At 44.1% G+C, this 17,423-nt stretch overlaps 1 protein-coding gene across 3 annotated transcripts in view; it reads right to left on the bottom strand.

Moving 5' to 3' along the window:
• LOC137321274 (tyrosine-protein kinase JAK2-like) overlaps nt 1-17,423 on the bottom strand; it is a 297,277-nt gene that overhangs the window by 121,531 nt on the left and 158,323 nt on the right. For all 3 annotated transcript variants that reach the window (XM_067983625.1, XM_067983623.1, XM_067983626.1), the window contains one exon: nt 15,289-15,544. In XM_067983625.1, coding sequence (XP_067839726.1) covers nt 15,289-15,505 — 217 coding nt within the window. In that variant the 5' untranslated portion in view covers nt 15,506-15,544. The remainder of the gene's footprint in view (nt 1-15,288; nt 15,545-17,423) is intronic.

Genomic DNA, 17,423 nt, shown 5'->3' with positions numbered 1-17,423 from the left:
AAAAATCACATTTCCTGCATTCTTGGGAGCGGCAGTGACCGATAGGAAAGCTCCCTGGAGTACTGGGCATTCAAATCCACTGCTGTTCAAGAGCGGGGCTGCTTTTGCCAACCAATGAACTGCATGCAACTGTAATGCTGACCTGAGGTGCTGTTGTTATGTCGACCCTGAATCTTATAAGAAAAAAACTGTGACTTTCCGTGTGAGATATTTATTTTCATACAAACGCAACGCACCGAGAGGGGGCTCCACTATGCATCCTATTGGAGCGGAGATGTTTGATGCAGCAATGTCATGTATGAATTATAATGGTCATAGATTTTGCAAGAGCACAACTTCTGCACACAACCCAGTTGTACTGGCCTGTTTGCACCAGTACCCGTTAACTGTGTGCATGTTCATTGGGTACCCTGTCACACACATCTGGGGCCCGATATTAGGAGGGAGGCGGGTTGGCAGCGGGGGGTCGACCGGGCGTGCGGGTAACGCGCCCAGTGAAATCGGGGTGCTCCGCACGCAATCGCAGCTTGATTGAAGGTACTTGCCTTTGCTTCTGGGTTTCGTGCTGGAAAGCTGCGCAGCGGGCGAACTGCGCAGGCACAGCATAGGCTGTCAGCTGGAGGCGCTCTATTTAAAGGGGCAGTCCTCCACTGACTGATGCTGCAGAAAATAGGAAAAATTACAGCATGGAGCTGCCCAGGGGGAAAGCTGCTCCCAGGTTTAATGATGCCTCACTCCAGGTATTATTGGATGGGGTGAGGAGGAGAGGGAGGACAGAGATCTTCCCCCCCCGGCGGGCGGGCGGGAAGTGGCCTGCCTCTGCCACCAAGAAGGCCTGGCTCAAGGTGGCAGAGGAGGTCACCTGCACCACCAACATATCACGCACCTGCATACAGTGCAGGAGGGGCTTCAATGACCTACGTAGGTCAGCCGAAGTGAGTACACTTACTCATTCCCCTACACTCCATCTGCCACCTCACCGCCCTCACCCCACATCTCCTTCTGCACTGCCAACACTACTCTGTCACATCACTCCTCACACCCACTCAAAGCTCATCCTCATCTTACCTGCATTTACTCACCTCGCCAGTACTCATCCCGCCACTACCACTCAACCCAATCCTCATACAATCTCATGGCTCTATCTCATACTCACCCTCTCATGCATCTCTTTCACGGTCAGCCTCACTCAACCTGCCACTACCTGTGCTGCAGCCACAGGGCATGCATCACGTATGTGCAGTAGGAAGCGTAAGGCAAACGTGTCGTGAGCATGAAGGGGATGCACAAGGGTGTTTGAGGGTTTGTCATGGTTTTTACTTATATTTAATTTCGGATCAACTCACATTACATATTATATTGTCACCATTACTGCCACATCTTTGCGAATCTTGTCTGGTTTGTGCAATAATGCCCTTTCCTGAGGATCACTATGAAGACCCACAACTGATGCTACCCATTGTGTCACTGCAGAGTGGGTGTAGGTGTATTTGCAGGGCTCTTTTGTGCAGACGACTGAGAGACGTCGGCGATGTCCCCGGTGGCACCCTGGAAGGATGCGAAGGAGAAGTTGTTGAGGGCAGTGGTGACTTTGACAGCGACAGGTAAGAAGATGGTGCTCGGGCCAGCTGGGAGCAGCTCGGCATGAAGGAGGCTGCAGATGTCCACGACTACATGTCGAGTGACTCTGAGCCTCCGTGTGCACTGCTGCTCAGAGAGGTCCAGGAAGCTGAGCCTCGGTCTGTAGACCCTGTGGCAAGGGTAGTGCCTTCTGCGATGCATCTCTCTCTGCGGTTGCCCTCCCTCCTGCTGTGCAGGTGGATGTGTCACAGCACTGTGTTGTGGAGCTCCACGTGTCAGAGGTGGACGGCGTGGCCGGCGAGGCTGGTGATGCTGTTCGCCCTCCGAGGAGGTCATGACTGCAACTACGGCGGCCCCCATCCGGAAGATGTACATTTGAGGGGGTCCGCAAGGTAGGTACATGTGTCTGGACACCGGGGTAAGGGTGCAAGTTTGTGAATTTTATTGTTAGGAGGAGGGTGATGGAGGCCAAACTTTGTCCAAAGTGACAGAGTGGCCTCCTGCAATGAGTGAGGGTCTCCCCATCCCACCTGTCAAATGGACCTTTGCAGCTGCCACAGGCTGATGGCTGCAACACATCCATTTCAAATGGGAGTATTTCTCCCAGTATGGGAAACAGTCTCAGTTGAGATGAAAATCCCACCCCTCCTAAAATATCAGGTCAATCAGGTCTGTAAACAACCTGAAGTACCTACTTAATTAGTTTAAGTGGCATCCCGCCGGCTTTAATTGCCGGTGGGAGTCCCACATGCGGGGGCTGCGCGCGCATGTGAGCACGTCACTGGGGAACCCGGAAGTGGACGGGTTGGAGCCGGGCTCCGGACCCGCCCCGGGAATCCTCTATTTTCGGAGCCCCCTCCGCCACGAAACCGCCAGCTCGTGGGTCCAAAAATCGAGCCCCTGGTCCCAGTCTAAGCATTTTAGTTTCTAATGTCTGCAGTCTGTGCTTTCCTCGATCATGTTTCTTCATAGAAAGAAAGTCGTGTATTTACATAGCTCCGTTCATGACCTCAGGACGTTCCAAAACGAGCCTCCTCCCATTTTACTTCATCTCAGTCTATCAACGTATCCTTCCATTCCATTCTCCCTCATCTACTCCTGTAACTTCCCCTTAAATGCATCTATGCAAATCGGCTCAACCTTTCCTTTTGGTATCGAGTTCCACGTTCTCACCACTCTCTGAGTAAAGAAGTTTCTCTTGAATTCCTTATTGGATTTACACCCAATGAAGTATTTTTGAAGTGTTGTCACTGTTGTAATGTAGGGAAACGCGGCAGCCAATTTGTGCACAGCAAGCTCCCACAAACACAATGAAATAACGACCAGATAATCTGTTTTAGCAATGTTGGGTGAGGGATAAATATTGGCCAGAACACTGGGGAGAATTTCCCTGTTCTTCCTCAAAATGGTGTCATGGGACCTTTTACGTCCACCCGAGAGGGCAGACGGGGCCTCAGTTTAATGTCTCATCCAAAAATGTCAGCACCTCTGACAGTGCAGCACTCGCTCAATACTGCACTGGAATGTCAGGCTAGACTTTGTGCTCAAGTCTCTTGAGTGGAACTTGAACCCACAACCTTCTGACTCAGAGGCAAGAATGCTACCAACTGAGCCACAGCTGACAACCAACATGAAGATCCACAAATACCTGCTTACAACCATCATCTCCCAGCAGTAACATTTTCAATGTTTAAATCCAGCACAGGCCGCAGCTTTTGCATTCTTTACACATGTAAGTTAGGACAAACAGGTGCGCACAAAGTCCAAGGGTGCCACAGGCATATCTTACACCTGGTTTGACCAGCACCAGATTTACACTCCACGTTGCATCAAACTCAAATAACATGAGATTCCTTTCTCCGGGCAGGGTTGGTGGTGGGGGAGGGAGGGAGGGAGGGAGGGAGGGAGGGGGCGGGTAGTGAGTTCTGGCTCAGTTTCACTCCAGTCAGGTCCAGTCATGACTAAAACTTTAACGTCTGTGTGAAGTGGATACTGCACCATATCGGGCCAGTTTTAAGTGTAAGTGCACAATGGCCGTTCGGTAGTTGTAGTGCATCTGTCGCCTGCCCGTTATAACCACCATGAAGCCAGAGACCTTTGAAGCCCTCTGTAGCCTCGAGCAATAAGCACATTATGAGAGTGGACCTTACACAGATACTAAATAGAATAGAAAAGGTTAATCCTGAGCAATGTTTCAAGTTAAAACACGACTGCAAGACAAGGTTATTATTAGATACAAGCAAGTAAATGGCAAGTTCAGGACTGATGTCAGGGAGCACTTTTCTAAAGTAAGAATGATTGATATAGTGGAAGAATGGTAAGATAGTGGAGGCAAAAATTCTGGAGTCATTCAAAAGGCGGATGGATCCAGTGATGGGAGGAATTGTAGGTTTCTAAGGAATAATGAGTTAAATGGGGCAAATGACCATCTGCAAGATTTAATTACGTAAATTTTTCAGGCAACAACGATATTTTTATCTTTTATAAACTACTAACCGCATCTTATATGTTAACATAAAAAGTCATTCCTTGCAGAACAGCACAGTAGTTTTGAAGAATTGGCACAAAATTATGCAATCCTGATGATGCCAAATTATTTGCCAAGTTGTTTCACTACTTCTACACTGAACATTGCACAACTGAAAGAAAACGAACAGCACTGCTCAATGCCACGCAATGGCATATCATCTTTACATCACAATGTGACATTTTGAAACATTTACAGAACACAGTTTATAAACCAAACCACACAAACAGTATATAGTGTAACACAGGTGACCATTTGAGTGACTTCTCAGCTGCTGTCAGCATCATAAGAACATAAAAAATAGGAGCAGCAGTAGGCCACACGGCCCCTCGAGCCTGCACCGCCATTCAATCAGATCATGGCTGATCTTCGACCTCAACTCCACTTTCCTGCCCGATCCCCATATCCCTTGATTCCCCTAGAGTCCAAAAATCTATCAATCTCAGCCTTGAATATATTCAACGACTCAGCATCCACAGCCCGCTGGGGTAGAGAATTCCAAAGATTCACAACCCTCTGAGTGAAGAAATTCCTCCTCATCTCAGTCTTAATTGGCCGACCCCTTATCCTGCGACTACGCCCCCTAGTTCTAGATTGGGTGAAAACAACCTGACTATTTTCAGCAAATCTATGGACACAGTCCCTTGCACCAAGCAGGCTCCCCCCCTCCCCACCCCACCCAATGCTTAATCTTGAAACACTCCTCTATGGGAAGATGTGGGGAAGAGAAGATAACCAAGTTTGTTACTGGGTTCACTGTTATGCACTTCCTCGTGGCTGGCCCAAGAGTGGTATAAGCGGAGGCCATATTGGAGACTTTATCAATCTACAGAAGGCACCTGGCACGGTAACATCACAACAGGGGAAACACCAAGAGAGTAAAGTACCTCATTTCATGCTCAGAAAATAACATCATGCATTCAATCATTGGTTGAGGTGACTCAGATCCTTTTCGAACCTCTTTCCTGTCTCTATGTCACCATGATAAGAGAAGGAACAGAGTGAAAATTTGAAAGATAGTAACTTTATTGTGATGTTATCAGTTTGCTATCTCTATTGCTCCCAAGAAGGGTGGGAATAAAATTGGATTTTAAGATGAAGAATATGCTGCAATTTTTGTTTAGAAAGAGATATCTTCTTGTACAAAGCCAATATTTTTGAAAAGATAGGAGAAATCTTATTCGACATCAGCAAACAAATTTTCAGGCTTTGCCAACACCTTCGCTGAAAACCTGCTCTGCAACAACAGATTGACCTGACTACTGGGATATCTGAAGTATGCAAATATTAAAATCAACTGCAAACATTCAATGCCACAAAAGAACATTCTAAAAACTATATAAACATTATGAAAGTAAAACAAATTGTGCTATTAACCAATGCCATCTGATTAGAAATTCCCTAGGTTTTAAAATTTAGAGGTATAGAAGGACAATACAATGGTGAGCAAATAAAAGGTCCTCAGAGTACATTTCAGAACTATTGCAACAAATAGAAACAAGAAAATAAAATAAGAACAGCTTTACTGGAATACAAAGAGGCTTGGAGTTTCTCACGGAGCAAAGAATATGTGCCCTAGATGACCCCTTGAGTAGTTGAACTACACAGATCATGACGGTCCTTGGTTCAATCCTCAGACTGTGCTCAATTGGTCTCAGCACCCTTATGTTCAGGAAGGGAAAATAACTCAGGGTTCCCACTCCTCACCATCCAGCAAAACCTGCTGCAAATGCACGTTTGTGGACTTTCTCACCTGACGATCAGATTTAGCGGTGATGGCCCCCAACAGCTGACTAGCCTGTGAATATTTACGCTCCAACACATGAAGAGTGGCCATCTGACGTATACCTGAGAATGCCTGGAATCGTAACATAGCAAGGAGTCAATGTTTTTTTTGGCGGGGGGAGGAGGTGGTGGGGGAAAAGAGGAGAGGGTAGAAAATTAGTGAAAGACAGAAAAAAAATAATCAACTCCCACTAGTTTCATTTAGGTCCATTTCCCACGAGAAAAGATCATTTCCTTTAAACCATTAATAGCTGCACTTTCCATTCCCTTTTACAAAAACACACAAGAGTATCAGATTCTGGGGAACCCCTAGCATGTACCATTTTACCCAACAGTTGTTATGTTAGAATATTTGCAATGGGGGAAAGTACCAGAGAATTAGTGAGGTAAAAAATCATTCCCACCAGTTTTAAGGATTTTTACAGTTGTATTTTGGCCAAATGACTTCATATCTTATCAAAGTATTATCATTTGGTGCTTCTCGTGTTCCTTCATACGATGAATAATTTCTTAACATTTATTAACATGCAAAAGTGTGCGCTGAGCTAGCTGATCTCATCAGGGGCAGCAGCAGAGGAGCTATAACTAGACTCAATACTCGTAGGTAAAAAGATCAGGCAAAGGTCCTATTCTTCACTGCTTTCCAATGGAAAGAGTACGAACATTGGCTCAGGACAGAAACATGCGTTGCTGTGATCACCACCCCAAAACGTCTGCCAATACCTCTTGGCTAAGCTGAATGGGAGAGCTAGAGGAGGGTGGCCAGCAGCCATGGATGGATCTGCAGCTACAGTATGTCAAATGGTTTCAGATGACAAAATTACAGGAATTTTTTTTAAAAATAAAAATAAAAATCACAAAGTAAACACCGTTTTTTTAAAAAAAGAATTACATCAATAAATTAGATGTCAAAGTAATGTATTTTTTTTTTAAAAAGGTTACATTTATATAATGCCCTATCATACCCTCTAGATATCCCAAAGCTCCTCATAACCAGTGAATTACTTTTGAAGTAATTCTTATTGTTTTGTAGGAAAACATGGCAGCCAATTCGTGCACATCAAGATGCCACAAACAGCAATGAGATGAATGACCAGTTAATCTGTTTTAAGTGGTGCTGTTTGAGGGAGGGTTGGTGGCCAGGGAACTCAGAGAACTCCCTGCTCTTCCTTGAATATTGCCATAGGATCTTTTACGTTCACCTGAACAGACAGACTGGGCCTTGGGTTAACGAAGGACGGCACTTTCGATAATACATCACCCTCTCAGCACTGCACTGATGTGTCAGCCTAGATTCTGGGCTCATGTCTTGGAGTGGGGCTTGAACCAATGAACTTCTAACTCGTGCATGAGAGTGCTACCAACTAAGTGGCCACTAAAAACACCAGCTTTTGACCAATTTAATATCTTTCATTTTCTTGCTTCACTCTCCATTACTTTCAACAGATCATTGTTTTTCTTGAAATGATTATTGGATGCCCTCTCACTGTAAATACAGCTTTCCTTTATGAAAATCCCACAATACTAAGTTAACTCCTTAAATATTCATTATCCATCACTTTACTGACTTTCATTTCTGGTGAACTGATTGATCTGATAAAATTACTAGAATTTAACATGCATATTACTGTTTGGAAATTACATTAACGGTACCAGCAGTAGTTAAAAGTTATAATATAAGCACAGCATCTGACAGCATGGCCAAAGTCCAGTGAAGCTTGTCCACTGAGAGGAACTGAGCATGAACAGTCAAGTGCGGGATTGGACTCAACACAAGAGCAAACTGTTGGCATTTTATTCCTCTGTTGAAGTATTCCCCAATCGCATCTTTGAAAAAAAATTCTGCCTAAGTTCCTTCGGCACAGGGATATTAACAAATTAAAATATCACAGTGATCTTTTCAAACACTCATGGAAAACTCAAGCAAAACAAAGGGTGACCAAAAAACATGATGTCAACAGAAATGAATACTAATGGAACGTGTTTTACAGCTGAATGTAAAACAATAACCAAGGCATTTAATTTTTGAATATGTCAACACTGGAGGAATTTCATGCATTTTTCTTTGAGGCACTGAATTGTTTCTATGGGATCAAAATGGCCATGCCCCAATATCAGAACAAAGTTAACTCATAACATAATTTATTTTTAGTTGTTCTCAAGATGTGGCCAACACTGGCAAGGCAGAATTTAATGGCCATTCCTAGTCGTCCTGAGAGCATTTAAGAGTCAACTATGCAGTGTGGGACTGGAGTGATTTGTAGGCCAGACCAATTAAGGGTGACACTAAAAGCTAGTGGACAGGTACAAAAAGTAATTAAAAGGCTAATGGAAGATTGGCCGTTATCTCAAGAGGCCTGGAATACAAAGGGGTGGAAGTTATGTTACGGCTGTACAGAGCTCTGGTTAGACCCCATTTGGAGTATTGAATTCAGTTCTGGGCACCGCACCTCAGGAGAGATATATTGACCTTGGAGGGAGTGCAGCGCAGATTCACCAGAATGATATCGGGTCTAAAAGGCTTAAATTATGAGGACAGGATACATAAACTAAGTTTGTATTCCCTTGAATATAGAAGATTAAGAAGCGATCTTATTGAGGTGCTTAAGATGATTAAAGGATTTGAAATGGTAGCTAGAGAGAAACTATTTCCTCTGGTGGGAGAGTCCAGAGGAAATAGAGCTAGGCCATTCAGGGGTGATGTCAGAAAGCATTTCTTCACACAAAGGGTAGTGGAAATCTGGAACTCTCTCCCCCCAAAAAGCTGTTGAGGCTGGGGGTCAAATTAAAATTTCAAAACTGTGATTGATAGATGGGCAAGGGTATTAAGGGTTATGGAACCAAGGCAAGCAGATGGAGTTAACGCACAGATCAACCATGATCTAACTGAATGGCGGAATAGGTTCGAGGGGCTGAATGGCCTACTCCTGTTCCTTTGACAGGTTCCCTTCTCTGAAGGACGTTAGTGAACCAGCTGGGTTTTTAAGACAATCTGGCAGATTTCTGGTACACGCCACGAATATAAATCTAATATATTAGTTAATTAGAACAAAGTCTATTTATGAGAACCAGACAGTGGTGGGCCATAGCCTCCCCCAGTGGCTCAGCTGGTTAAGACAGTGAGTAGCTGCAACATACAGACCCTGAAGGTCCCACTTTCGACCCCAGTCTGTGCTGTGTTAGCTAATTTTAACCAAGGTGGGGTGCTATCATTGGCCTCTGCAACACTGGGTTAGGGAGGAGAATAAAAAGTCAACCAGGGTTCCAGCTCTTGCTCACCATCAGCGAGCCCTACTGTAAACAGGTTTGTGTTGACATCTGTTGAGGGCAAAATCAGGTTCAGCTGCAATACTCCTGTGGTCAAATGAACTACCAACACTCTCCGTCTAGATTCAGGCAGGAAGATTGACCGCTTTGGCAGGGTACCAGGAGGTGCCTGGCACCCATGATCCATACCCTAGAGAGTTAACACCTTCAAAACAAAGGACATAGAGGAGAAAATTCTCAGGAAAGAAGGAAATAATGAAGAGATAGAGAGCCTGGGTCCAAATCCAAATTCTTCAGAACAAATCTTTTGGTTGGTTTAATTACTCACAAGGTTTACTTTAACCCAGTTCAAACTTGCACCAGGAAATGTCATGACTTGTTTTCTTTAGTGTTTCCATTGCTTCACTGAGCACTGTATGTTTAGGGAAATCATGAATAGATGTTACAGCTGCAATGAAGAACAGCTGTGGATCTGGCTGTCTCATGGTGACTACTCTCTTCTCTAAAGCTAGTGAACCTGATCAAAATGAAATAGCATCCCCAAACTGTATATAACTACAAAATTTCTGACCCTATGGAATGTGTTTTGAATTAATATTACGGGCAACACTGCAGATTAAATGTTTTATCAGAAAATGCTCAACAACACCTTGCATTTATATAGCGCCTTTAATGTAGTAAAACATCCCAAAGGCGCTTCACAGCAAACAAAATTTGACATTCAACCATGAAAGGAGGTATTAGGGCAGGTGACCAAAAGCTTAAGGAGCGTCTTAAAGGAGGAAAGAGAGGTAGAGAGGCGGAGAGATTTAGGGAGGAAATTCCAGATCTTAGTATACTTAATTTGGGGATGGGCAAAGAAGGAGAACTGGCCAACTGAGCTGGAAGAGCACGTGTGGACATTGGGCAAGGACAGGATTGGGACTAACGGTGATGCTCATGCAGTCAAATAGTCTGGCCTCACTAGTCAAGACTCACACAGAAATACTGACCATTTGGGTGAAGTGTAGGAGGGTACCTGTGCTTGTGAAATTGCTTCAGTAACAAGCCAAACCCACCAAGAGAGGGAGAATCTTGTCTAACAAGACAATTAAATGGTAGTTAGGATACTTAGCCAAACATGCATTCACTTGCATTCCATACTTAGTTGACTCTACAATGCCAGAATGTAGAGTTTTAATAGTAGGTATAAACAGAGCCAGAATAAACAAACATTGCTTTTTTGATATATATTAATGACTTGGACTTGGGTGTACAGGGCATAATTTCCAAATTTGCAGATGACACAAAACTTGGAAGGGCAGTGAACAGAGAGGAGGATAGTGATAGACTTCAAGAGGATATAGACAGGCTGGTGGAATGGGAAGACACGTGGCAGATGAAATTTAACGCAGAAAAGTGTGAAGTGATACATTTCGGTAGGAAGAATGAGGAGAGGCAATATAAACTTAAGGTACAATTCTAAAAGGGACGTAGCAACAGAGAGATCTGGGAATATATGTGCACAAATCGTTGAAGGTGGTAGGACAGGTTGAGAAAGTGGTTAAGAAAGCATACGGGATCCTGGGCTTTATAAATAGAGGCATAGAGTACAAAAGCAAGGAGCTTGTGATGAACCTTTATAAAAAAACTGGTTCGGCCACAACTGGAGTATTGTGTCCAGTTCTGGGCACCGCACTTTAGGAAGGATATGAAGGCCTTAGAGAGGGTGCAGAAGAGATTTACCAGAATGATTCCAGGGATGAGGGACTTCAGTTACATGGATACACTGGAGAAGCTGGGGTTGTTCTCCTTAGAGCAGAGAAGGTTGAGCGGAGGTTTGATAGAGGTGTTCAAAATCATGAGGGGTCTAGACAGAGTAGGTAGAGAGAAACTGTTTCCATTGAGGGAGGGGTCAAGAACCAGATGACATAGATTTAAGGTGACTGGCAAAAGAACCAAAGGCGACATGAGAAAAAACTTTTTTACACAGCGAGTGGTTGTGATCTGGAATGCAGTGCCTAAGAGGGTGGTGGAAGCAGATTCAATCGTGGCTTTCAAAAGGGAATTGGATAAGTACTTGAAGGGATAATGATGGACTGAATGGCCTCCTTCCGTGCTGTGATCATTCTATGATTAAGCATGGAAAAAGTGCACGTCACGATTCTTGATTATTTTGACCATTTTTCCACAGAAAAGATTGGAAAAAAAGGAGTTACCTTTAATGATATTTTTCAGCAAACTGTATTCTCACATGTTTAAAAAAGACACCAAGATGAAAGTCGGTTAATATGCTAAAATGGAAGTTCCTTTCCCCATAGACTAAATAATAAGCACTTGGCTTGTCGAGATAATGAAAAAAACACCTCACACCCATTGTGTTGCAACATTCCTTGATCTCGGTCTGTCTGTGAACAGAGGGAGATAAAAAGAGAAATGGTGACACAGAGAGAGGGGACCTTTTGAAACTGGAAAACTGTGAGGCCAGTCAGGCATTGTTTAAAGGGAACGCTGTGAGGGGTTTCACTGAGGTGAAGAAGTTAGAAATGCTGGAAAACGATTAGAAGCCAACTTGTTTAAGTCAAGTATGATGATCCACTGATGCCAGCTAGCATAGTGTGTTCTTTCTTTGGTATTTGTATGGAATAAATTAATTAAGTGAGTATGACCATAGCACCTATTTGGTACGTTCACCTTATCATGAAATAAAGCATCTTAACATTGCATATCTGGCCTCATCTCAACAAGTGTTTGCTTGGTTCGTCTTCGGACGGATTGAGGAAGTACGCATGCATCGGATGCAAATATCTGACTCAGGTCACAATGGGGTACAATCGTTAAAACTCCAAACCATGCTGTCGTTCCAGTAGATACAGGGCGGTGTGAATCAACTCCCACAAAACTAACGTGTTCAGATCACTTACGAGAGCAACTGATGCTACTGTACCCAAGGAAGCATCGATGGCAGACGAATTTGTTTTAGTGGAACACCTAACCTGGGAGCTGCACAAAGAACAGACAAGCAGAGTAGGGGCAAGAGCCTCATTTACAGGACAAGTTAGGTTAAAGCAATAAATATCATACAGGAGCTAAACAGATGAAAAAAGATTGCAGGCTCATACATTGTCCAATCTGGCACTGTTTATACCTATTATTGAACACGACATCCTAGCAACAGGAGGTTGTGCTCTTTTCCTTCAATAGTTTTGAAATGATTCCAGGTAGCCATTATTCTGAATCTCCTTTTGTATTTAATTTAGGAAGCAAGAGAAAGAATTTCCATTTTTAAAGAGCCTTTCCTGTGTTCGCAACATCACAAAGCGTTTCACAGTCAGCAAACTACAGTTATTTTGTAGGCACACTTGGCAGTTAGTTTTTTGTACAGCAATGTTCCACAAACAGCACTGAGGTTAATGAGCAATTAATTGTTTATTAATCGGTGTTGTTGGTTGAGGGGTGAACGATGGCCAGGACATTGGGAAACTCCCTGCTCTTTGAAAAAGCGCATGGGATCTTTTAGGTGCACCGAATGTATTTAAAGTCATCATGCAGACATTTTTTTTCCCCATTCACTCTCTGGATAGGGGCATTACTGACAAGACCGATGTTTATTGCCCATCCCTAGTTGCCCTTGAGAAGGTGGTGATGGGTCTCTGTCCAGAGCTTCTGCAACCCTTGTGGTGAAAGCACTCCTACAGTGCTATTAGGCAAGGAGTTGAAGGGTTTTGACCCAGCAACGATGAAGGAACGGTGATTTATATCCAAGTCAGGTGGTGTGTGACTTGATAGGGAACTTGGAGGTGTTGATGTTTCCATGTAACTGCTGCTCATGTCCTTCTAGGTGGTAGAGGTCGCAGGTTTGGGAGGTGCTGCCAAAGAAGCCTTGGCGAGTTGCTGCAGTGCATCCTGCAGATCGCACACACTGCAGATCGCACACACTGCAGATCGCACACACTGCAGATCGCACACACTGCAGATCGCACACACTGCAGCCACGATATGCCGGTGGTGGAGGGGGGAAACATTTAGAATAGTGGATGAGGTACTGATCAAGCGACTGCTTTGTCCTAGATGGTTTCAAGCTTCTTGAGTGTTGTTGCAACTGCACCCATTGAGGCAAGGAGAGTACACTATCACACTCCTGACTTGTGCCTTGTAGGTGGTGGAGAGGCTTTGGGGAATCAGGAGGTGAGTCAGCAGGTTGCTACAGAATACCCAGCCTCTGACCTGCTCTTGTAGCCATGGCATTTATTTGGCTGGTCCAGATGAACTTCTGGTCAATGGTGACTCCTAGGATGTTGATGATAGGGGATAGTGGTTATGCTCTCTCTTGTTGGAGATGGTCATTGCATGGCACTTGTGAGGTGAGAATGTTCCTTGCCAATTATCATAATGAGAGTCCAGACTCCCAGTGGTCCTTGAACAAGCTGATTTTGGATGCATTTCTGTTAGGTTATACCTATTGAATCAGTTCAAGTTTCCATGGAGTATGTGGAATATAGCTCAAAGACTTTGCATTTTTGGAACTTGGGCATGTCAAGACACTAACTGCTAGATGTAGGTGTCTGCAAAGCTATGGAGTTCACAACATTGGGTCAGAAGTGTTGACGTGATTATGGATTAAATCTTTAAATCTCAAAAATTGCAAACAAATAGTTGTCATAGACGCTATAGTGAACAGAAGTATTGGGCTCCCTATCTCTGTAATCTCCTCTAGCCCTGCAGCCCTCCAAGATGTCTGGGTTCCTCCACTTCTGGCCTCTTGTGCATCCTCTATTTTCATCACTCCACCATTGGTGGCCATGACATCAGCTGCCGAGGCCCGAAGCTCTGGAATTCCCTCCCTAAACCTCTCCCTCCTCCTTTAAAACACTCCTTAAAACCTACCTCTTTGACCAAGCTTTTGCTCACCTGTTCTAATATCCTTACTTGGCTCAGTTTGATAACGCTCCTGTGAAATGCGTTGGGACGTTTTACTACGTTAAAGACGCTATATAAATGCAAGTTGTTCTATGGTGTGTAATTTTGCTCCCTGGCTTCACAAATTTAAAACACTGTATAATTCCTTTATGCAATTATAGCTGATTTACCTCAGTGAATTTGGCTCAGTGACACATAATTATGTTCACTTAAACAATGCAAACATCATAATATTTTTAGCATTCCCTGCCAGTACTGACAAATAAGACGGGGAGTCTCTACTTCTTGCAGCAATAGGATTTAGACTGTACTCTAGAAACAGCATTAAATCATCTCGAAGAAATAACGGCCCAGAAATATTAATTTTCATTAAATGAATTAGTAAAATAATATACCAAGTCTGCATTCAAGTTAACTGTACATGGTGCCCAGGTTGTTGTGTAATGGATGGTGTGGCACTGAACCATACACACCAAGATGTTTCGAGTTAAAATCCTGGCTTGTGCTGAGGGCAGGAGTAGGGGCCAAGAACTGGCCTTGGTGTCCCAGGCTAGCACTGGGGATTCAAATTTTCCAGCATTGTGTTCTACTGTGATGTGTGTCATCCAAAAGCTCTGCCCCCCTTCTACAGCAGGTTAACCTGCTAATGATCACTGTCCAGGCTCACACAACTATCACCGGAGAGTTGCTAGCACCCATGGAACCAAACCCCAACAAAAATGAGCACTTTCAAAAGAAATGGAGAGGGGGGGGGGGGGCGGGGGGGAAGGGAGTAGACTTGTCAAGAGACATATAAAAGGAAAAGTTGACAGTAAATGAAAGGGTTTCTTTCTTCACCCCCCCCCCCGCCCCGCCCCAAAACCATCCTTGAATGCTCCCAGTCAGCAAATTACTTACAGCTGCTCAGTCCCCACATTTCAACATACTCAGCCCATAAGTTTAGCAAAGGGCCGACAACGGCAGGTGAATATCTGGTGGGAACAGCGCAAATACAGAATGATGCAGCTGTTGATGAAGGATCCTTCTGAATCCCATCTCGTAGGAAACCAGATTATGGAATTTCCCCCAGCATTTGAATATTCTGAGAGAGGGAAGTACACACATCATAAAGTATAAATTCCTTTTGGTCTGGGGTTACTAAAGAAACTGAGAGGCACAAAAATAAACCTGCAATACGATGCAAAAACACCACAAACGTACATGCAGGCAAAATATCAAAGTAGACTCACCACAGGTTTTGGCAGCTGTTATGCAGATCTCTTCTGCGACATATTCACCTAGTGGAAAGGTTAAACAGTTGTCATCTGGTTTTCCAGGGATGGGATAAAGGTTTGTTCGCAGTCCCGTTCCAATCTGTTTGGGTGCCTGTGAGCTTTGATGAAGGTCTCCGTTTTGGAGCAGGACTGTTCCGGTTTCCACGTCAGTTACCGTGAGGCAGGCCATCATTTTGTGAAGGTAGGCAAAGCTTCTTTTTTCACCTCACAACTGCAAACCAAAAATCAAAGGCAAATTTTTTTTTTTAAAAATGAGAGGCTAAACTTTAAAACATACTGCAGCAGATTTTCAACTTGTCGCCCGAGTGTGAAACTGGCATTGCGGATCCACTGAAATCAACAGAAACGAAAACCGGGCTGTTTCTGTAACGGGCGGCTGACCCATAACGCCAGTTTTATGCTGAGGCTGCAAATTGAAATTGTACCCCTCTGTTTTCACACCTCATATTTAAGACTGATTTGAAAGATTTTCCAAACTCACCACATTCCTTCCTTCAGTCACGAGTAGGTGACAGTCTAAGCCAATACATACTTTCAAGGTCACTCTATCAACGCTGCCCTGTGACTGGCTGATACACAATATACTTTGCAGAAACAGGACCGGTTCAGCCAATTTCTCCTCCTCCTTTTTGTCAAGGTGGAGATGCCTGGCCATCAAAGGGAGCAAAGTGTCACGCCTGAGATTTGAATCCAGGCCCTCAGGTTGTGGGTCAAACATTGCACTGCTGACTGGAATTAATCAGGTGATTTTATAAATATTCACAAAGTGCTGGACTTACTTCTGGTAACCGCTTGTATCGAGAACGAGTATGAAGCTCACAACTGATGAAAGCCGCGTTTAGTGCAATCGACAACCTCTCATCATTTCCATTTACCAAGTTGTAACAATACTTCATTTCCCGTCATATTATAGGCTGTTGGGAAATGGCCTAGGTGCAGAGTTCTCAAATGGGACCTTGCCAACAATCAAACATACAGGTACCGACATGCACTACCAATTTGCTCTTCCAACAATCTCCAGGATCCAAACATTCACGTACGCCTCTCGTAGCAGCTTCGTAGAAACCACGTGCCCCTAATTTTTACTTCAAATTTACAGCACAGAAACAGGCCATTCGGCCCAAATGGTCTATGCCACTGTTTATGCTCCACACAAGCCTCCTCCCACCCTGCTTCATCTTACCCCATCAGCATACCCTTCTATTCCTTTCTCCCTCCTGTGCTTATCCAGTTTCCCCTTAAATGCATCCATGCTATTTGCCTCAACTACCCCATGTGGTAGCAAGTTCCACATTCTAACCACTCTCTGGGTAAAGAGGTTTCTCCTGAATTCCTTATTGGATTTACTTGTGACTATCTTTTACTTATAATTGAGTAGATTTTCACAAATATTTTACTACTTTTATTTCTCCTTTATAGACCATTGTCCTGCACCTACTACAGAGCAAGCTTTCCTTGATGTTACTAGCTTGTCTGACGGCATATTCCAGGCAACACAAACAGCACTAATATTTAAAAGGGGCTAAATCCAGCCACAAAATTCAGTCACACAAAATTTAGGAGGTGGCAATATTGATAACAGAGGCATCTAGTGATAGAATCTCATTTATCAAAGATAGCAGCATAATATAGAGCATCCTGCAATTTTTTTACAACAAAGGTTTTTTTGGGGCAACAGTTCAAAATGTGATGTTCTTTACCCCACATCCCAAATTTTCTCTGCCAAACTTGAAAGCAGTGCCCCATGGAACAGATGTTGGCAGCACCCCCCCACCCCCAGTACCTCACCCATATTCCAGTTTTCTTCACAGGCAAACCTGGTTAGTAAACGTCAGCACGCTGGTCAAGTCGGGTGGATGTCACGACTTGAACGGCGTCAGGAAACTCCAGAGCGCGGGGGCAGCCGCGAGCAGGAACCCGTCACCAGCTACCGCACGTTGGTGCAGCAGCTGGCCATCACTTCCACCGTCGTTTGGTAAACCTGAGCCTTTCGAGTTCAACACAGCAGGTGTTGCTGTGAGAGTCACGGCCACAACTTAAACTGTTCTAAGCTATTGCCATTAATACGCGACAGTATCTCTGAGCCATCT

The sequence above is a fragment of the Heptranchias perlo genome, chromosome 4 (assembly GCF_035084215.1).
Source record: "Heptranchias perlo isolate sHepPer1 chromosome 4, sHepPer1.hap1, whole genome shotgun sequence".
Taxonomy (NCBI): Eukaryota; Metazoa; Chordata; class Chondrichthyes; order Hexanchiformes; family Hexanchidae; genus Heptranchias; species Heptranchias perlo.
This window is presented reverse-complemented; position numbering and strand designations above follow the sequence as displayed.